General features: G+C 38.4%; 2 protein-coding genes across 5 annotated transcripts in view; both read left to right on the forward strand.

Moving 5' to 3' along the window:
• The first annotated feature begins 163 nt into the window (after nt 1-163).
• Nucleotides 164-16,888, forward strand: LOC309484170 (uncharacterized protein). Of its 3 annotated transcripts, none has more exons than XM_082150436.1 (9): nt 164-316; nt 2,891-2,942; nt 3,256-3,663; nt 3,746-3,780; nt 4,762-4,857; nt 4,978-5,131; nt 5,209-5,279; nt 5,373-5,506; nt 6,389-6,577. In XM_082150436.1, exons 1-9 carry the CDS (start codon nt 311-313, stop codon nt 6,390-6,392), a joined length of 960 nt encoding a protein of 319 aa, XP_082006562.1. In that variant the 5' UTR covers nt 164-310; the 3' UTR covers nt 6,393-6,577. The 3 variants fall into 3 exon arrangements, with proteins under 3 accessions (XP_082006562.1, XP_082006561.1, XP_082006560.1); XM_082150435.1 differs by lacking the exon at nt 6,389-6,577 and adding an exon at nt 14,725-16,888 and having other exon boundaries at nt 165-316; nt 5,212-5,279; nt 5,373-5,468; XM_082150434.1 differs by lacking the exon at nt 6,389-6,577 and adding an exon at nt 14,725-16,888 and having other exon boundaries at nt 166-316; nt 5,373-5,468.
• A 1,911-nt stretch (nt 16,889-18,799) lies between these two features.
• Nucleotides 18,800-22,197, forward strand: part of inpp5b (inositol polyphosphate-5-phosphatase B) — a 40,042-nt gene continuing 36,644 nt past the window's right edge. The window contains exons 1-5 of one of the 2 annotated variants that reach the window (XR_014200725.1): nt 18,800-19,156; nt 19,555-19,635; nt 20,249-20,346; nt 20,433-20,462; nt 20,553-20,663. Coding sequence is in view for 1 of the 2 variants with exons in the window: in XM_082150287.1 (XP_082006413.1) it covers nt 19,101-19,156; nt 19,555-19,635; nt 20,249-20,346; nt 20,433-20,462; nt 20,553-20,663 (376 nt within the window). In the remaining variant the exon portion in view is untranslated. The remainder of the gene's footprint in view (nt 19,157-19,554; nt 19,636-20,248; nt 20,347-20,432; nt 20,463-20,552; nt 20,664-22,197) is intronic. The other variant, XM_082150287.1, reaches the window with a different exon arrangement.

Here is a 22,197-nt window from a genome sequence, read left to right on the forward strand (position 1 = left end):
TACAGTTAAACTGCCAGTCGAGATGTTGAATTCAAAGCTGTGCATAACGAATAATTTTATATAAAGTTGAATGCATCATTTCAGTAATGACACACCCCATCATCCTAGTATAAGCACACGGTCATCAGACCAATCCCATCAGTTTCCACTAATTAGGAAACCTTCCCTCTGATGTCATCTGGCTGGAGGAGCACATAGCAACAGAGCGGGAGAGAGAGAGAGAGGAAGGGGTTGAGGATCATATTGGCACACTTAACTTTATCCACAGCTGTTAACAACTCCAGTCTAATTCGTGCTTTCCCACTGTACCATGAAGGTAAGCATTATTTCCTATTATACATATTCAGATTTTGCTGTAGTGTAAATATAGTTTTGGATGCAGCTGTAGGTTTAGTTGGATCTGCTCTGGCTGGAGATGCTGTTGCGTATTGAAGGTTGCCATGTTATCAAACAGGTGTTTTCATGAGTCTAGAATTCATCAAGACTCAACATGCTGCATATGACGGATGATTAATATTACATGTGTGGATTAAGTTGAGAAATAGGATGCACTTTATTTTAAGTTTACTTTTTGTTCAGGGTTAGTGCCTAGTTATTACCCAGTTATTGTAATTACTATAATAAGTATGTAGTATGTACATGGAGAAGAGGGTAAATAAAGTGCTGCTGTGAATGTAGGCTGAGATTTCTTGCCTTTTTTGTTTTTATTTATTTTGATTATTTAAATGTATTCTATGTAAAGCACTTTGAATTACCATTGTTTATGAAGTGTACAATATAAATAAACTTGCCTTGCCTTTACAAGTATATCAAATCATTGGGAAGTACAGGATAATATATATATATATATATATATATATATATATATGTATGTATGTATGTATGTATATAGTTAAACCACACTGTAAAAAAAATATATATATATATATATTTTTCAAAGTTGTAAATAAAAGATTATTGGAGTACGTTTTACTTCATAATCTCAACTTTAATTCAGTGCGTTACTTGCCGAATCCTACAGCAATTTGTTTTCAGTGCATCTGAATTTTTTATTATGCATTTCGCTGACACTGGTTACACTTTATTGTAAGGTGACGTAGTTACATTATACTTACATAAGTACTAAGTAATATTAATTAACTACATGTACTTACTATAGAGTTAAGGTTAAGATTTAGTCTAGGGTTTGTTGCTTGTAATTATGCATCAGTTCCTGTTATTACTGTAGTCAGTACATGTAGTAACGTGTAACTACGTCACTTTAAAATAAAGTGTTACTGACACTTTTATCCAAAGCAACTTACAAACAGCAACAAAAGCAATTCATCAAAGAGCCCACAATATTGGAAATATACAATGCCAGGTTTATAGACAACTAGATGAGGAGAAAGAAGAGGAGAAATGCAGACAGATGTTCAAAGTCATCCAAAACATGCTACTGTGGGATAGAAAGAGAAAGTCATAATTTGGTGGAACCAATGTTTTCACACAAGACATGGTTTCCAGGGTAGTTTCCTGAAGGGGTTGTTCACTGTCTCACGGGGAACGGAGTAACAAGCCGTGCTTTGCACTTACACCCGGGGGATTCGCCCAGAACAAACAAGTTGTTAATTGTGTGAGGGCAAGCGGCCTTGATGCAAGGGAACATCTGTAACTGTGAACCCGCGTGTTTGGCAGAGACACTGAACCCTGGATTGCGATTCCTGTGATGTAACATTGAAAAGATACCACACACGAGATGCTATCTGTTTCAAATTCAAATACTGTATGTGCGCCTGTGGAAACTGAATCAGTGCGCCTCTGTTTTGGCTAATCAAATGACATCTACAGTCAAACCAAAATGTATTCAGACACCTTCAACATTTCTCACATTATCACAGTTTATTCTCTATAGTTTAGAAAATGGTAATAAAATATGACAAGAACTCAGAGTTATCAGATCAGTTGATATTTCACTGGTTTTGTTCGTCCTTTTGTTAGACTGTCTCACAAATGAATTATGTTGAATATCTGTCAGCTGTTAAATTTTACTACACAAATAGATAATACCAGTTTAGCTCAACAAATTAGTCAAGTCAAGTCAAGTCAAGTTTATTTGTATAGCGCTTTTCACAATACAGATTGTATCAAAGCAGCTTCACAGTATTAAATTAAAATAATACAACAAAGTTTGTTTCAAGAGGAATTTATTGATTGATCAAATTAAATTAAATATCCCCAAAATATCCCCATGCAAAAATTACCATGCAATGCTTCATTTTGTTCAGTCTGTGGTGTAAAAAGATTACATTAGCAATTAAAGAAAAAACATTTCAGCAAAACATGCTCAGGTCAAAGTGTCTGAATCATTTTAGGTCCAAAATTTTTATACATTTTACTGATAGTCAATGTATGAAGAATTTTTGGGTATGAATATGTCACAGTTAACTGTATTTTGCTCTCCTCTCTTACATAAATTAACTATAGTGTCCTGCACCCTCTAGTAAAAAATATCAAAAATGATATCTGGTGTCTGAATAATTTTTGGTTTGACTGTATAAGAAGAGATTGACATGGTCCATTGCAGATCAAAGCAGAACATTATGTGCCGAGGCCATGGGAGGTTAAACATGTTCCGCACCGACAATCATCACAGGCCACGTTTGCATAGCTCTCGGTGAAATCTATCTCCAACGTCATGGATGCAAATCACCGTCAGTGATTTATTTATAGGCAAAGGGAATTTTCTAATAGTGATACTCGCCATGCTTTTCGTTGGTTGCTGGAGTCATTAAACATGTCAAATGAATTTGATTTAATCTTCAAAAAACACCAACACCATAAACATAACAATGTTCTTGCTGTTTTGCATCATAATAACTAAATGACAAACATCTTTTCATGCCTTCAGATGGCATTGGGAGACATCGAGAAAAGCAAGAATGTGAGGTCTTCAAAAACAGGTTTGTTGTTATACCATTTCATCATGTTATTGTATGTAAATAGATATGTTATGTGATTTGATTTGATTTGAGGTTAATAAATGGTTTTATTTAACATGCCAGTGGAACTGTTTAAATCGTACAAAAAAAAAACAATAACTGCAAAAAAAAAAATGCTTTAATAATTTTATTAGAAATTCGTTCTGCTCGTGCTTCTAGTGTGCATGTTTACCCATGCATTTCTCGGCTGGACAAGTTACATTTAACCACATGCAAATCCAGTAAATGCTAGTTGTCACAGATATTTTCTGTCCTTCATCTGTTTGTCCAACAGGCTTCCTGTTTTTTCTATTATTGCAAATGAGTCTGCTCTCTAAAGTGTGGCCAGAAACTACAACCGGGTCTGTCACAACCGTACAAGAGTCTGTCACAACCGTACAAGAGTCTTTCACAACCGTACAAGAGTCTTTCACAACCGTACAAGAGTCTTTCACAACCGTACAAGAGTCTTTCACAACTGTACCGACAGCCGGTGGAACTTCAGAGTCTTTCACAACCGTACCGACAGCAGGTGGAACTTCAAAATCTGTAACTCATTCAGAGCATCCCGAGAGCTCGAGCTCCTCCACTTCAACAGACCAGATGTCAACTACGGCCACACCAGGCTCTACACACAACACACAGAGCACTTCTTCTGTCGATCATACTGTTTCCACAATGGGCAGCACTAATATGAACACAGGTATTCTTTCTTTCTGTCATACTCACATTGTCTTTCGTGTTTGGTTACAATGTTTAACTTGTTTATTTGTCAATATTTTCAGATAATTCGTCATCAGTAACAGGAAATTACTCTGAGGTGAGTGCTGGACATGCTTAAGTTATACTTTATATTAAAGTGCCCATATTATGCTATTTTAAAGGCTTTTGTTTTTGAGTCTACTGCAACAGTATTACATGCATCCAAGGTCAAAAAACATTTACTTTAATATTCTCATAAAATCCGCTGAAGCATCAGCTCTTTTTTCTCACAGTGTCTGAAAAGGTCAGATAAAAATTCAGTCTCTCTAAACCCTACCTCTCTGAGAGCTGTTCTGCTCTGATTGGTCAGACCGGTCAGTCTGCTGTGATTGGTCAGAAACCAAATGCTCATTATCATATCTGAATCTCAGCTCTTGATACTCAGTGATACGAACAGTAACGATGGCGTGGGATTTACAGTATCAATCTCATCAAAGTGGACTTGCTTTGGCAGCAGAAAACAGCGTCTTCTCGACCTGAACAACACGAACCAAACTCTTCCAGTCTCAGATACACTACAGTGTTTGAGGGCGGGGCTAAGAGACGCTGTTCAGCCAATCAAGACTATATACTGGAATTATGCAAATTAGTTACAAACCAGTATGGGTTCAGCAGAAGTGAGATTACTGAAGACTCGTTTTAGTTCAGAATAACTTCTTTCTTTTGGGAGACAAAAACTCCATCTATGAAACTTTGCAGACCTTTTACATTCACAAACAGCTGCTCTATTACACACTACTTGAAAGGGAATATCCCAAAAAACATAATAGGGGCACTTTAAGTTTTTTTAACTATTAACATTTGAAGTCATCATTTGATACAGTGCAATTATTGTGAAACAAGTTTTAATATTGTACTTATTTTTTTAAAATACCTGCCTGTAATTACATCTACAATTACACTATTGACCATCCCTTTCCCCTTTACCCACCCTTAAACCTACCCATATAGCACCTAACCAGTCCCGTATCCCACCTCAATAGCAGCTTAAATGCTTAAAATGTAAATCTTGAATTGAAACTTTTTTCCTCCCTAAAAGATGTCCTGTCCAGTATTTGATTGCACTACAGATTGTTACGTCCAGTTCATGAATGCCACGATGAAACCCTGCCCATCCAGCTTTAATTTCTGTGAGGTCAGTCCACCGTGCGGTAATTTCAGATGGAAACCTCCAGTGGAAATTAAATAATGCGAATCATGTGCTCATGAACTTGTAATGATTTAAAGTGTTACACCTTGCTCTGTTGTGCTTCAGATAATGACACAGAACACAAGTTACTCTGTCAAGTGCAGTGCCTCATGTGGTGTGTCCTGCGGGAACTCGACTAATTGCTCTTGGAAATGTTGCAACACAACCAGTTGCCTCAACGACGCTCTGCTTGCCTTGACCAGTTCCCTCAGTACAACAGGTAACCTCAAACTCTGTCTTATTATCTCATATATATGGTCGCTTTTGAATATTGACTGTTTTATTACATGCCTTCAGTAGCTGCAACAACATCCACTACCACTACAGCAACCACAAAGGCCACGGGTTCATCCACCCAAGCAAACAATGTAAGAACACACATAGCCATTTGTCACTGTAGGGCACAAATAAACATTTTGTGCCAGTTTCTGACTTTTGCTTGATTTCTTTATTTCCAAAAGGGCAAGAAGTGTCATAATATCAAGTGTGAAGGGTCAGCGTGTTACAAAACCATCACTACCAGCATGCTGTGTCCCGTTGGACTGGATTACTGCATGGTAAAAAACCTATCTTCATATTTATTTCATAATTTAATGTTTAATATTATGGGCCCTATTTTAACGATCTGAAACGCAAGTGTCAAGTGCAAAGCGCAAGTTACTTTGTGGGCGGATCTCCGGCGCTGTTGCTATTTTCCCGGCGGGATAAATGCCTCTTGCGCCCGGCGCAAATCTAAAAGGGGTTGGTCTGAAGTAGCTTCATTATTCATAGGTGTGGTTTGGGCGTAACGTGAAATAAACCAATCAGAGCGACATCTCACATTCCCTTTAAGAGCAGGCGCGCTCGTTCTAAAGCGGATTCCTATTATAACGGCGGATTTGCCAGGCGCACGCCAGGAGCGCTTCACAGCCAAGGAGACCGATGTTCTCGTCAGGGACATTGGGGATGGAGAAACCCACCCAAATTAACTTCGGTTAAACAGGCGTATGATAATTTGGGTAAATGTGTAAGTTAGATGTATGCTTTTATAATAAATTGTCTGTCTATCTATCTATCTATCTATCTATCTATCTATCTATCTATCTATCTATCTATCTATCGTAATAATGTATGATTTGCAAAAATGAAAACTGCTGCTTCTGTGTAGATGAGAGAATCAAAGTGCGCGTTGTGCACACGCTACATTGATTATGGCCAAGCATGCGTCCTTAAAATAGCATATGAATAACATGCGCCACTGACTTTAAAAAAAAATTTCCTGGTTAGTGGCGCAATTGTTTTCTAAACCTGCAAAATAGCATGAAGGAACGTTTGCGCCGGAACACGCCTCCTCTTTGCGCTGAACCGCCCCCGGGAGCGCAAGTGTATTTCTTAGTTAACCGACGTGCGTCTGAGGAGGGAAAAGTCCGCTTTGCGCGGGTGCAAAATAGGAATGATACATGCGTCGGTGTACAAAGTCAATAGCGCTGGGTGCAAGATAGGGCCCTATATGGTCTTCATCAATAATAATCTTTTTTCTTGTAATAATAATGTTTTTGTCCTTGGGGAAAATAATATGTTTTATTAATACTGATTTAAAGTTTAAGGTATAAACTTTTTTTTTGTTTTATTAATATTTTGAAATAGTTTTTATTGAAATTTTAGACATTTTTTGTAATTTCATTTTTATTTATTTTTTGCTATTTAAGTGTCATTTTTTTCTTCAGTTTTTCTTTATTTCTAATTAATAATTTTATTGCTTCAACCTCAACTTATTGCCACGTCTGTTACACGGGAAAAGGGACAGACACGGAGGATGAGTTCAACACATCACGAGCACAACACATTTGTAGACTTGGAATTAAGCCTTTTCCCCTTTATTATCTGATGCACGGGACCGGACACCAGTTATCTTGTCAAGACAAATCTTTATTCATATATGTCAGGAGAGAAACTTGAGAAGATGTTGTATTCATGCCAGGTCTATGCGTTTCCGTGTTTCTCTGCCATTGTACAGCAAGTTTGAGCTTACCGTAAAACTTCAAATAATAGCCCGGGCTTTTATTTTCCCAAATCGCTGAACTGCACCGGCTTGTATTTGAGACAGGCGTCTATATGAGACAGGCCTTTAATTTAGTGCTGAGATGACCATGACAGTAGGAGGTTACCAAATCTGTGTTTGTGTTTAACAGATCAGTTAATGTAAGAATTAGCCTACTATATTTCCGTATGTCTAAAGGGGGTCGCACACCTTTAAAATTCGAACACATTATTCTCTATGAGTGTACATTGTCTCAAATCGTCGTTAATGCATATACTGACTTCACCCTGTGCTGCAATATACATTCAGTTTTACATTAATTTACAGAAATCAGCTGCTTGAATGAAAATTGCTGTTGTTATCGGATTTTCAGGTGATATTCTCAATTCATTCAGTTAACGGACACTCTGAGGTAAAGTGAATTCAGACTGCAGACTAAGCAACGATTGTATTTAATTGTACAGTACAATCATAACATAGTACAGACATGATCTTAATTCCATAATATCCTTAAACATAACTATATTGCTGGCCATAAACTGACAAAGTGCGAGTCCGGTATGCGATACCTCGAGTTGTCGTAGACACGACGCGGCACTGCGCTTTCTCGTACGGTGCGACCCCCTTTAGATTATTGGCAGCATAAAAAAATGAAACGATGAGACAGCCATGGGCTGAACAATACAAGTTACCGGTAATATCCATCGAGCCTATGAACTAGTTGCCAGAAACACATTAACAAGAAAGAATGAAGGCTACCCTGTAAAACAACTGCAATATTCACAATATGCATGTGATACAAAAGGACCCTATACATCACTATCATCATCCCCGCGATCCTCAACTTAGTTACAAGTTCATTGGCGAATTCCTCCTCTTCTTCGCTCTCCTCCACTTCTCCCTCTCCGGCCTCCGCTAATTCTGCCTGCCTTGCTTGCACTAACAGCTCCCGCCCAGATGCGCAGGGCTCTCTTTCGTGCGCAATCTGCTCCATAGAACTGGCTTAAACAGATGTTCTGACGGGTTTTAGAAGATTAAATACAACCCTAAAAAAACGACCGGGCCTATTTGAGACCGGCCTTTATTTATCCAAACCTGTAGCCACACCAGGTGTGTAAAAGAGACAGGCGTCTATTTGGGACTCGGCTATTATTTGAAGTTTTACTGTATATACACCACAGTGGGACTTGAAAACTTCCTTGTACGGAAGAAAAACATGTTGCTTGAGCTTTAAAAATGGAACGTATATGTCATTTATCATATTTGTAAATATCATATATTTATCATATATGTCATGCTTACACATGGCACAATCCACTTTCCATATTAAGAAACTTCCCTTCAGTGTATACATTTGTGGTACATTGCATCAGTTGATAAACATTCCTTTCCTTGTAAAGAATATGCCAACTGTACACATTTGATGTATCATTATCAGTGGAACATGTTACATTCTCCCAGCTCCCCTCCCTGTCTGACATGTGATCCTATCTATAGTATGCATTCAAACACATGCATTTAAAACTCCATAAGATAATACAACTGATTATGAAAATTAATAAAGAATAATAATACAGATACATAATATTAAATAATGAAATAATATTAAAAGATGAAATTTTAGTCTTCAACTATTGAAGATCGCCACAGGAAAGAGCAAACAGGAACATTACAAGGCAGCCAAAGGCGGATGTCCCTGGTGGAAAGCCAGACCTTTTGCTAAGGTTGATATGCAGGTGTCTTGGATCTTCTTGTGTCGGCCTGGTTCTTATACTGTCGGACTGCCCATTGCCGATGACCGTGAGCTGAGTCCCAGACCCTCTCCCTCTCCTTAAACCACTAGACAACAGCTGGAACCTCCAATGGCTCACCTGACCAGGTGATCATCTTAAACTCACTGACACACCTAGAAGTTTGAAGAATGACTTCCACAATCTTGAGATAAACTGGGGACCTCGTTCGGAAATTACATCTTCAGGTAGGCCGTAGTTTCTTAAGACTTGGTGGAAAAGTACCTCGAAGGTTGCAGGCCTTAGAGAATAGATCTACTACCATTAGAATGCATGTGAAGGACCCGGACTGATAGTGATGAAATCTACTCCCAGGTTTAGAAGCTTTCCCTCCAGGAAGTATCTGGGAGATATAGAGATGGCACAAATTGGACATCCTTGTACCATCTGATGAACTTCCTGAGACATAATTGGCCACCAGAAGTGATTGCGGAGGAGTGAAAAGGTTTGTTGAATGCCTGAGTGACCAAAGGCCGAGGAGGAGTGACCTAAATCCATGACGGAAAGGCAGAGAGAGGATGACACATAGAGCTTTCCCTCAGGAACTTACAGCGGAGCAAGTTCAGACTGAGTGGCCTTGAAGATTTGTTCCTCAAGGGAACATTGGATAGGGCTGATGATGATTATGGGTGGAGGAAGGATGTTCTCAGGAGGGACCGTCGGAGAGTCTGGAGAATGCAAACGAGAGAGAGCATCTGCCTGCACAATCTTTGATCCAGGTCGGTAGAATACTGTATAGTTCAATCTTGTAAAGAATAATGGCCAAACCTGACGAGGATTCAGAAGTTGCTCTTCAAGTAGGTACTCCAGGTTGCGGTAATCAGAGGTGTCAAAAGTATTCACATTCATTACTCAGGTAGAAGTATAGATACTAGGGTTTAAAAAGACTTCTGTAGAAGTTGAAGTATCAACTCAAGCTTTTTACTCAAGTAAAAGTGTAAAAGTACTGGTTTCAAAACTACTTAAAGTATAAAATTAAAAGTAATGTAAGTAAAAAAAATGCCATTAAGGACAAAAGCTTAGGTTGCGCCGCAGGGGCCTATAGTGCACTACCCCACCTCCTCAAAAAAACATTTTTCTAAAGGCTATAATGACTATAATGTTATTTTAAAATGTTAATGTTGAAAAATTTGGGATGCACTAGGCTACCTGTTTCAGCCGCATATTTGTCCATTGAAAATGAACCCATTTTAGTACAATGCAAAAACATTAAAGAACCATATATGTGTACTACTGAGCATTAACGCGTTTCATAGAGCGGAAAATATGATGACTAGTTGCCTATAAGTATTGTAATGGTGCATAGTGTTGCCAGATTGGGACGGTGATTTCCAGCCCAAAAGCTCACCAAAGACCCGCCAACTCCAAGAAAAAACCGCCCAAAATTTTACTGCCAAAATAATGAGATATAATTTTATTACCATGTCATTCAAGGTTGAGAAGCACCATTTTTATCTCCTTAAAACGAAATAACGATGATAAAATTAAATAAAAAATGAATGAATTTTCCAGGAAAACAGATCAAAACAGGGCAATAATTAAGGAGAATGAACAAATATGATTAAAATGTCCAGTTGGACAATGTCAAAACGGCAATCAAGAAAAGAACCGATGACTTTAACCCTCGGAAGTACACATTGCAGAACATAACACAGAATTTAGCAGTCAAAACTGATTCATTGTTGATTCAAACCTTTTTCAGCAGCTGTCAGGGACAAGTAGAGTGCATGCACTCTGGACGGTGTAAAAGTTGCAGATGTCTGGGAAGGTTAGGCCAGTGTGCACATGACCATGGACAGGAGTCGTCCATATTCTATTTCAATTCAAGTCATTCAACTGTGCTCTCCTCTCAGAGTTATATTCACCATCGAGTCATCTCCCACCACGTGTACGTTTTTAGAGTTGCTCACTATCTCACTCTTTACTGTAGATACAACTTACTGTATAGTATGTCCTTTTCGCATTAGCGATCACTTGAACATACAGCTACAACTTATCGCACTAAATCGCGTCTGCCTGCTGATTGCTGATTGGCTTAAAGTGTGTGCTCGTCGGTGACATCAACACCAACACCAGCTGACCTCACCGGTGTGTTTAGTAATGTCATGATGACTGATTTTATGGACTACATGCATACTTTAGTTTAGTTTTTTAATCAATTAGACTTTAAAATGTAGATGTTTGAAAACCGCCAAACTGACCCCAAACCAGCCCAAATTTTGTCCACCCATCCAAACCCTTTTTTACTCGCACAATCAAATTCAAAACCACCAAAAAGTCAAACTTTAGAAGCAGACGATGGGTGTCGCAATGGTATATGTTTATAACTCATCCAACCACAATCAAATGCTCTGTGTCAGGGTGGACGAGTGTAAGTGTGGTGATGAATGCTTCCTTCAGCCATTGGAAGGTGGTTGTAGCTGCTGCTGTCCAGAACAGAGGCTTGGGAGGTTAATGGAGACACAATTTTGCTGAAGTTGGAGATGAAGCTTCTGTAGAAGTTGGCGAATCCGATGAAGCGTTGTAGTTCTTTTACTGTGCAGGGAATAGACCAGTTTCTAACCTCTCCTGGTCCATCTGCACTCTGACTGCATTGATGACGTATCCGAGGAACTGAAAAGAGGGTCGATCAAATTCACACTTCTCAAGTTTGAAGTATGTTTTTCCGAAGCTTTTGGAGGACCTGCGTAACGTGGAGATGATGGTCAGTCTCATTCCGAGAGTTGATCAGGATGTCATTGATGTAGATCTTCACGAGTCGATGGAGGTACTCCCGGAACACCTCATTCATAAATCCCTGGAATACAGAGGGTGAGCTGACTAGCCCGTATGGCATTAACCGGTACGGCATTACTCGTAGTGCCTAGTGGGTTTTATTATACTTATGAGGTTGTACGCACTACGCAGGTCCAGCTTGGTGAAGATCTTGGACCCTCTAAGATACTCAAGGGTTGCAGGAACTAGGGAAAGAGAGCATCAGTACTTGATGGTGTGTTGGTTGAGTACTCGATAATCAATACATAGCCGCAAGCCTCTGGAAGTGGCAGAGGAGGTAGAAGGGCAGATGTAGCCCTGGCAATGAGCCTCTACTACATACTCCTCCATGGCTTCTGTCCCGGGATGGAAAGCGGATAGATTCTACCTTTGGGCAAAGGTGCACCCGGCTGTCGATTGAAGATCAGTCCCATGATCGGTGAGGTGGTAGTTTAGCATCCTGTTTAGAATGTCTGGTACTCGGCTGGAATGGCCATCTTACTCTCACGTCAAGGGCTCTCCACCATAGTGGCATTGAGAGGTACGGTTTGTGCACCCACAAAGGTTTTAGGGACTTCTTGGGAAGTTGAAGACCGTCAAGGAAGCATTTCTTATTTGAGGCCAGAACCTCACTGGTGGTCCAAGATATTTGAGGAGAGTTCATCTTTAGCCAAGTGCACCCCAGTTGAGCCCTCCAGAACCAGCAGTGAGATCTCCTCTACATGAGTACATCCGATGTGGAGAGTGAGGGTAGGGGTATGGTGAGTGATGATGCCTCGACCAAGGGGCAGGGGATTTCTGGATGTTGAGTTGACGGAGGAGTTGGTCAGAGATGAAGTCATGGAGTCAACTTGGGCCTTGACTGTAATGGAAAGGTGAGCACTGGTCACTGTTACAGTGGAATTAAGTGGGGCAGTGATAACTGGTAGCGATTGGATAACACTCACCGCTGGACAAGGAGGTCGCAAGGTTACATTCAGGTAGGAGTTGGCTTCCAGATCTACAGTTTAGACTAGGGATGCACCGAATATTCGGCCACCGAAAATTTTCGGCCGAAAATGGCCCAAAAGTGCATTTTCGGTTTTCGGCCGAAAGACTTTTATCACCGAAACAATACAGCCGAAATGTTGTGATGACGCAAACAGCAGATACCGCGACCTGCACGTGCTTGTCTGAAGCAACATATCTGCGGTGTGGACGTATTTCAATATATCTGAGAGTGACCCACGGACAGCGATTTTTAAAACACAGACGTCCCAAGTCTTCCGGAAGTTCAGGGAGTCTCCCGCGTATTGATAGCGGCTCCCTGATGCCCGCAAATTAGTTTAAATCTCCCGGAATCGCGAGCGAGCATGAGCGCGCATACGTAGCGCGGCAGAGAGAGGGAGCGAGAGACCTTGCGTGAGTGTGCAGAGCAGCCGTCATTTATCAGAGGTGTTTGTGTTTACCTTAGCTGTTTATGGTTTTTGCAACTCACGTCCATGAGCATATAGCTGCAGATATTATTATGGGCTATGGCAGTATTGACCTAAATGCACTTTGTTTTTATGATAGAACATTTCATTTTTAAACCTTTCTGCAGGCCAGTAGGCTTTTACATTATTATTTAATGTACACATGAGTGGGGTCAAGTTAAACATTTAATTTTATACTTTGCAATGTGCTAAATAAATATTTGCATAACATTTTTATTGATTTATTCTTTGAAACTTTAATATTAATTTATGCAATGCCTTGATTATAGTAAAGTTAGTACACAGTCATAGCCATAAATGCAATGGTACTAATAATTGGCATAATTTATTTCGGTGTTTCGGTTTTCGGCCTTAGTTTCCTCTTTTTCGGTTTTCGGTTTCGGCCAAGAATTTTCATTTCGGTGCATCCCTAGTATAGACACATGTGATTTAGGCATATGCACTGTAATGGTGTGATAGGCGATATGGTGAAAGATGAAACAAGTTATTCAGGTAAGTCCTTTACTAGCTAGTTACAGACGAGACCAGACAACTGAGTGTGGGGAAGTGGTGCTTAAGTATAGTTCTGGATAATGGTTAAACGGTGATAGATGGGCATGATTAGAAGTCCGGTGATTGTGAACGGAGAGTTGAGGGATCTGGCGAGCTTGTAGCAGTAGCAAAAATTCTAATTTCCGTTACATTTGACTAACATTCATTTTATTTAAATTAATATTTATCATTTCTTTTAATAAAATTGGCTGTTCTTTGGTCCAAAGAATATTTTTTCAGTGTAGGGAAGCCAACACAACAGCTGTAACAATGACATACGGTAACAACATCGTAGGAATCGTTTTTTCCAGCTGATGAACGATTAAAACATTTTCAGCCAATCAAAATCCACCTGACATTAAAGAGCTTGAACATTTAAAGCTGTGCGACGTTGTCTTCCCCCCTCTAAGAGTCTGTCCCTATGAGGAGGCTGATAAAATAAGTGGGGGCTCGTCCAGGATAATATTGCCACCATATTCTGAAACGGTTTTGTGTGGTGAATGCCATTAAGGTCTTAAGCATGTTTTAAAGAGCACCTATTATGCTTTTCTCCATGTTCATTGGTCTGTAGTGTGCAATGTTGCTGTTTGAGCATGAAAAAGCTCTGTAAAGCTCCAGTTATTCTCTATATCAGTGTCACTGTTTTTGAACTCCCTGAAATGCCTCCATTGTAGTCTTGAGTTTTCTTCCGGGAACGAACACGTCACAATATTCTTTATTTAAATAATTAATACGCAGAATAACGCAGAATAAAGGGCGGGGTCTGGTTGAGTTAGTTAGTAGTGTGTTGAAATTGGGGATTATGGTAAGGGGCGGGCCGGGACATTTCCCAAAAACGCTCAAAGCGCTCGATCAATCACAACACACTCTCGACCAATCACAACACACTGCTCCAGCCGACCAATCAGAGCACAGTGTGCTTTTCAGAAGGAGGGGCTTCATAGAGACAGGAACTAAACAGAGCGTTACTGACAGACTGGGAAGAGAGGATCTGCAACAATGGAGAATATGGGGGAAAATAATCAACATTCAATCATGAAAACCTATTCTAGTAGAGCCCAGAAACAACATCAAGCCTTTGTAAAAGGCATAATAGATGGCATAAAAGCCTTTAAGACAGTAAATAGGGTAAATATTCATTTCATGTTGACTTTAAACCATGTGATATTCAGTTAAAGGATCTGCTCTGATGCTAAATGCTCATGTTAAATTGAAACATAATCATTGTCAAATTTTTTTTTAGCTAAAAAAGACAACATCTGGCAGCACAGAGAGCTGGCAAGCAGGTTGCAGTGAGGATTGCAGAAAGATGGCGGTTTGTTCAACCTCCGTTACTACCTGCTACTTGGAGTGCTGCAATGCCACTTCGACCGCCTCGTGCCTCAAACTCACTGGTGACGTGAACATGCCCAGCTCCGCCACCAGGGGTCCTCACTCTCCCGCGCTGCTGATCGCCTCTCTTCTGCTCTTCTGGATACTGAAAGTCTTCACTTAAGTGCAACAAAGTCACATTTACTGGCAATCCAAGAAAGCGCAGAAAGTGTATGTTTGTTTTAAAGCTGTTTGTACTTCTTTTACTGTCCCTTTTACATTATTTGTGATATAAGTATGAAGGTGTGTGTGTGTGTGTGTGTGTGTGTGTGTGTGTGTGTGTGTGTGTGTGTGTGTGTGTGTGTGTGTGTGTGTGTGTGTATACAAGATCCATGTGAAAAGCAGAATGTACGCATGTGTATATATGTGTATAGATGCTAAATAAGCTTTACCGTGGGCATCCATAGAGAGTTCTGTCAAGTGGGAGTGTGCCTGTTGTTGATTCTTTATTTCACTGAAATCATCCACCAAGGAATATATATATAACACTGAAGCAACAAATATGAGGTTTGCTTATTCTTACATACAGATTGTTACTGAGTTGTGCATCTGTTATTAATTCTTGCTCTTTTTTGGCAAGCAACAAACTCCGTACAAAAACCGGAGAATGTTAAACGTAACCTTTTCCGTTAAGTTTAAGGGCATTTCCTTCAACCCTACACTAGAGACAACACATACTACTCCATTACAGTGCATACTACACTACATACAACACATACTACAGCATTACAGTGCATACTACACTACATACTACACTATTACAGTGCATACTACATTACATACTACACTATTACAGTGCATACAACACTGCATACTACACTATTACAGAGCATACTACACTACATACAACACATACTACAGCATTACAGTGCATACTACACTACATACAACACATACTACAGCATTACAGTGCATACTACACTACATACAACACATACTACAGCATTACAGTGCATACTACACTACATACAACACATACTACACCATTACAGTGCATACTACACTACATACAACACATACTACTCCATTACAGTGCATACTACACTACATACTACACTATTACAGTGCATACTACATTACATACTACACTATTACAGTGCATACTACATTACATACTACACTATTACAGTGCATACAACACTGCATACTACACTATTACAGTGCATATTACACTGCATACTACACTATTACAGTGCATACTACACTACATAATTCAAAACACCAGAGAAAAATCAATACAGAAAGTACCTTTTTTTTTCCTTTTTTTTTTTTTTTTTACAAATTTCTCTCAGAGTGTATATGTATACATTTTGATTGTAGTCAATCATGTCTTTATCTGAAGCTTATTTCTCTTACTCATATTTTGTTTTGTCTGTAGTACACATGTTTTGTGCATTCTATTGTGACAACCAAGTTTATATTCCATATTGCTCAAAAATACTCCAAAGAATTTCCTTAGAATGCTTAGATAATCCAATTTCTGATACTAATTATATAAAATAACAAACTGATTGTTCAAACCAGGCAGATTTCACCTTGCAAAATAATAGTTAAGTACAAACCAGTTAACCCCAAACAAATGAAATACGCACTTTATGCATCTAAATGGAAATTAGACAATGTAAAATATTTATAATGCATTTATAATATTGGACATATAAAAAGCCTGTGGGTAAAACCCATACTCATTAACATAAAGCTTTATTTTTTCAGAGAAATGTGTTTATTAAATGCAAGTGTACAGATCTAAATGCATAGTTTATGCTTATTTTATTAAATGACATGTGATTTCATAACTTTGCCGGATAACACTAATGTACTGACAATATAATAAAGGTCATGATAAAGATTTTGACAGCTCGGTTGATAAGGGTTGCAATGATTTTTATTTCTCTGTACTGCTTATATATGAAAACAATGAAATACTGATATATTTATAGTAACATGATATGATAACCAGCTTCATCTTTACACAAGCAATAGATCTTAATAAACTGCTTTTGAAATGAAGAAATAAACGCTTGATCTTCTCAGCACCCAGCCTAGCGTTTATTTGTACATTTTCTGGTGCTTTACATTCTCCTAAAAAATGCTTCTTCTTTTTTTAACTGCTGTATTGGATCAACCAAACCAGTCTATATTAATCTATATTAGTATATTAAAAGGCTTGGGAATTTAGTATTTACATTAATGAAAGACTGAGAGGAGACATATTCAATACTCAGATATGGGTAAAAGCTATTACAGTACATACTACACTACACTACACACAACACATACTATACAATGAATACTAGCCTACACTACACACAACACATACTACTCCATTACAGTGCATACTACACTACATACAACACTACATACTACACCATTACAGTGCATACTACACTACATACTACACTATTACAGTGCATACCACACTACATACAACACATACTACTCCATTACAGTGCATACCACACTACACACAACACATACTACTCCATTACAGTGCATACCACACTACACACAACACTACATACTACACCATTACAGTGCATACTACACACACAACACAACACAACACATACTATACAATGCAAACTTACTACACTACATACTACACATACTACACTATTATAGTGCATACTACACAACATACTACACTATTACAGTGCATACTACACTACATACAACACATACTACACTATTACAGTACACTACATACAACACATACTACACTATAACAGTGCATACTACACTACATACTACACTATTACAGTGCATACTACACTACATACTACACTATTACAGTGCATACTACAGTGCATACTACACTACATACTACACTATTACAGTGCATACTACAGTGCATACTACACTACATACTACACTATTACAGTGCATACTACACTACATACTACACTATTACAGTGCATACTACACTACATACAACACATACTACACTATTACAGTGCATACTACACTACATACATGATACAACATATACTACACTATTACAGTGCATACTACACTACATACTACACTATTACAGTGCATACTACACTACATACAACACATACTACACTATTACAGTGCATACTACACTACATACTACACTATTACAGTGCATACTACACTACATACAACACATACTACACTATGACAGTGCATACTACACTACATACAACACATACTACACTATTACAGTGCATACTACACTACATACTACACTATTACAGTGCATACTACACTACATACAACACATACTACACTAACACATACTACACTATTACAGTGCATACTACACTACATACAACACATACTACACTATTATAGTGCATACTACACAACATACTACACTATTATAGTGCATACTACACTACATACATGATACAACACATACTACACTATTATAGTGCATACTACACTACATACATGATACAACATATACTACACTATTACAGTGCATACTACACTACATACAACACAACTTGACAGTTTATGTGTCAACAACGAACATGCGTGAGTTCATAGACTATCAACAGTAACACTAATATGCAGGTAATATAATGCACAGTTGATATTTTGTATGGGGTTAGTGAATGTATTTGATACTAACATATAATAATGGAAAAATAACATTTTAAAATTTTATAAAAGTTTAAAATGTACAGTCCCTTCTGAGAAAAAAAAATGGTAACACTTTACAATAAGGTTCATTAGTTCACATTATTTAATGCATTAACTAACATGAACTAGTAACCATTAGCAGTACATTTGTTAATATACTAGTATTCCATACCAAACAGAGCCCTAACCTTACACAGAAAATGCATACTATTACAGTATGCTTACTATAGACATTTCAGAGATAGTAGGACAAACATGGTGTTTAAAACATACCAGATTCTCTCATCTAAAATAAAATCCCTATAGCGCCACCTAGTGGATCTGCAGTAAAGAGAAGTGGGTGGGATTTGAGACCATTGATTCTGCCAAGTTTGGTGTTTGACGGTCAGAAGAAGTAATAAAGAAGAGCACAATCAGAAGTAGTTTCATCCGAGACTCTTCTTAAGCGACTACAGATGCTGATAAACTGATGAAGATGAGCTGGATCTGCTGGATCTTCTGCGTGGCACAGAGGGAAGTTGCGGAGGAAACCACGAACACACACGCACACACACACACACACACACGCACATTAAACGATCTTAAATGACACGTCTTGCGCTTGAAGAAGTATCGGCTCCAGACTTGCTGTGAATAATGGATCAGTCCGTGGCAATTCAAGAGACTTTGGCAAAAGGGGAAAACTGCAAAATTGTATCCTCTCAGCACCGCTATCTCTCTTTCTGTTCTAAATAAAGCCGTGCTTTTGAATCGACTTGCATGTTTTGATGCATATAGTAACTTGGTGCGAAACTTTGTACTATTTAACCATACTCAGTGTAGATCAATCTTTAGTTATAAATAATATCGCGTAGTCCGTATTATCTTAATTTCTGCTTACAATGCATGTCTTTTTTGAGCATGCCCAGTTTTAAAGGGATAAGGAAATTTCAGTGTGTAATTCCTGACATGTCCGCCAGATGTCGCCAATGTACAGTAAACTAAAATGGCTGTTCTTGTGAAGTGAACGCAGTGAACTAATATTTCGGTGGTTGAAAACGTAATATATTGTGTTGTATGAGCATGTATATATCCTTAGCAGCCGTGCACATGCTGTGGAGTGTCTTTCACTGCGGAATAATGTGAGAGAGAGCAAACTGATCGGACTGGTGCAGCAGAACAACGAACATGCGTGAGTTCATAGACTATCAAAAGTAACACTAACATGCAGGTAATATAATGCACAGTTGATATTTTGTATGGGGTTAGTGAATGTATTTGAGACTAACATATAATAATGGAAAAATAACATTTTTAAATTTTATAAAAGTTTTAAATGTACAGTCCCTTCTGAGAAAAAAAATGGTAACACTTTACAATAAGGTTCATTAGTTAACATTATTTAATGCATTAACTAACATGAACTAGTAACCATTAGCAGTACATTTGTTAATGTATTTATTAATGTTTGTTAATGTTAGTTCACAGTGTTAACTAATGTAAACAAGCTTTTAATAAAGTATTAGTATGTTGAAATTAACTGTAACAAAGATTAATGCTGTATAAGTGCAGTTCATTATTAGTTCATGCTAACTAATGTTAACTAATGAACCCTATTGTAAAGTGTTACCAAAAATATATATATATGAGAAGCCTGGTTATTATTATTGAACCATTATGAACCTTTTAACAATATCATGTGATATCTTAGCAATAACAGTGTGTTTTTAGTTAATTACATAAGTTATGTAAGCTTAAAGACAAAATCAGTTTATAAAGCTGATGATGTTGCATATTTTTTCCAGGTTATTTCTATATTCTCATCGGAGAATGGCCATCACTGGCGATGATGTCACACTGGACGAAATCATACCCATTTCTTATGACTTTTCGGTTGTTGAAGGTAAGACTGAATTATTAAGTTAAAACACCTGAAGGGATACTTTATATGCTCCATTATTATAATAGTTTTCTCTGATATCTCCACAGTTTCGTCTCCAGATGAGCTTGCTGTTGTTGGTGAGGGTTTATTTTCATCTCGACAGCTTGCGTATCAAATGTAAAGCATCTCTGGGATTCTTAACAGCTAGTTATTTTGTCATTATAAAGGTGCGGACACTCGAGTACGAGTGACGATTTTTGAAGAGGAGTTGGAGCTGAAGTTACCTTTCGGATCTCAGAGCCGACTGTTCCTCGGAGAAGTCAACCGGGCGTGGAGCGGTAAGACTAAGACCTTGAAGACCTTTAAAACAGCCTGACCAAAGTGCTGTACAATCTAACAAAATTAGACGATGAAATACATAAACTGTCAAGAGAATAAAAGTAGCTTCAGTAATCCAGCCTAGAGCAAATAAAAGCATGTCCTTTAAAAACGTTACCAAAAATCACTCCCAAATTTTTTGCATGAGAATTCACAGATAAAGGGCCCAAATGTTATGAAATAAAGTTTATCTGTCTAGTAGAAGCTGGTGGTCCAAAAACCACAATTTCAGTTTTAGATTCATTCTTACCTCCGCAAGCCAGTTCAACAGAAGCCACCTCCAAGATTTGCGCAAAACTTTTGTGGTATTTTCTAAATGTCGATAAAAAACTATTGCGATTAACTATTAACAGATGTTATGCGACTAAAACATAATTTTTTCCTCTCACAATCTCATTCCAAACATCATGGCGATGGATGTTGGTGGGTTTATGTATCTTAGCCATTATTTTTAATGGAAGGAGTCGTAGGCGTGTTATCCAAGCATTCATGGCAAGGAAAGCCCCTTATACTTGAGAGCAGCACATATGAGGTGTTTCTGGGTGTTTCTTTTTTGCGATATATGAGAGTTTTTTGAGAATTTGACGTGTTTCCATTGGGCGTATATTCAATTCGCAATTTGAAGGGTAATGGAAATGCGACTAGAGAGTGCATGTCATCATTTTACTCATGTTTTAAAGGGGGGGTAAACCTATGTATCATCCGCATTAAAATGGTAAGGAATGTTATGCGTCCGAAAAAAAATCAAACCTTTAGGGAGCAAATACAGCGAGAATAAAAGCGGGCCCAAAACCGATCCCTGATGTACACCACAAGTTAATGGTACCAAAGAATTCCCAACCTCCACTAAAAATGTTCTATCAGAGAGATTTAAACGAATTAATTCCGGTACCTTGAATTCCTACACACTTACACAACCGTTCAAGCAGGATCACGTGAGGGGCTTCCGCACCGGAGGAACCTTTTCATAGTTCCTGGAACTATTGGCAGAAGTTCCCGGATTTTGTCGTGTTTGCAATGCAGGATCTAGGAACGATTTTAGTTCAATTAACTCCTTTTGGAGGAACTAATTTACTCCTACTTCAGAGTCGGTCTAAACCAGCGCTATAGGAACTGTCCGTGACGTTAGTGTTCGCTGATTGGCCGAACGCACGTGAAACACCAGCACCTGCCATTTGTAGGCTGTGTAAAACACAGATTATAGCCTATATATTTACTCCAGAAACTTACTCTACGAAAATGGAAAACTGTGATAGATTGACCTCTCAACCTTTACACTGAGGAGAAAAACCAATGGGACTTTGAGGGACTTTCTGCTCCGCTAGCAACACTGGACATCAACCACACGCCATACGCTAATAACTTTTCATTACTGTCTACTTTCTATGGACCTAATAACGTATTAGACAGGACTGTTAGACAGATCGTAAACTAATAAACACGGATAATGCAAGCCCTGTTAGACCCCCCCGTCATAATAAAAGTCACAACAAC

This window comes from Leuciscus leuciscus, assembly GCF_965113295.1.
Source record: "Leuciscus leuciscus genome assembly, chromosome: 20".
NCBI classification, from domain to species: Eukaryota; Metazoa; Chordata; class Actinopteri; order Cypriniformes; family Leuciscidae; genus Leuciscus; species Leuciscus leuciscus.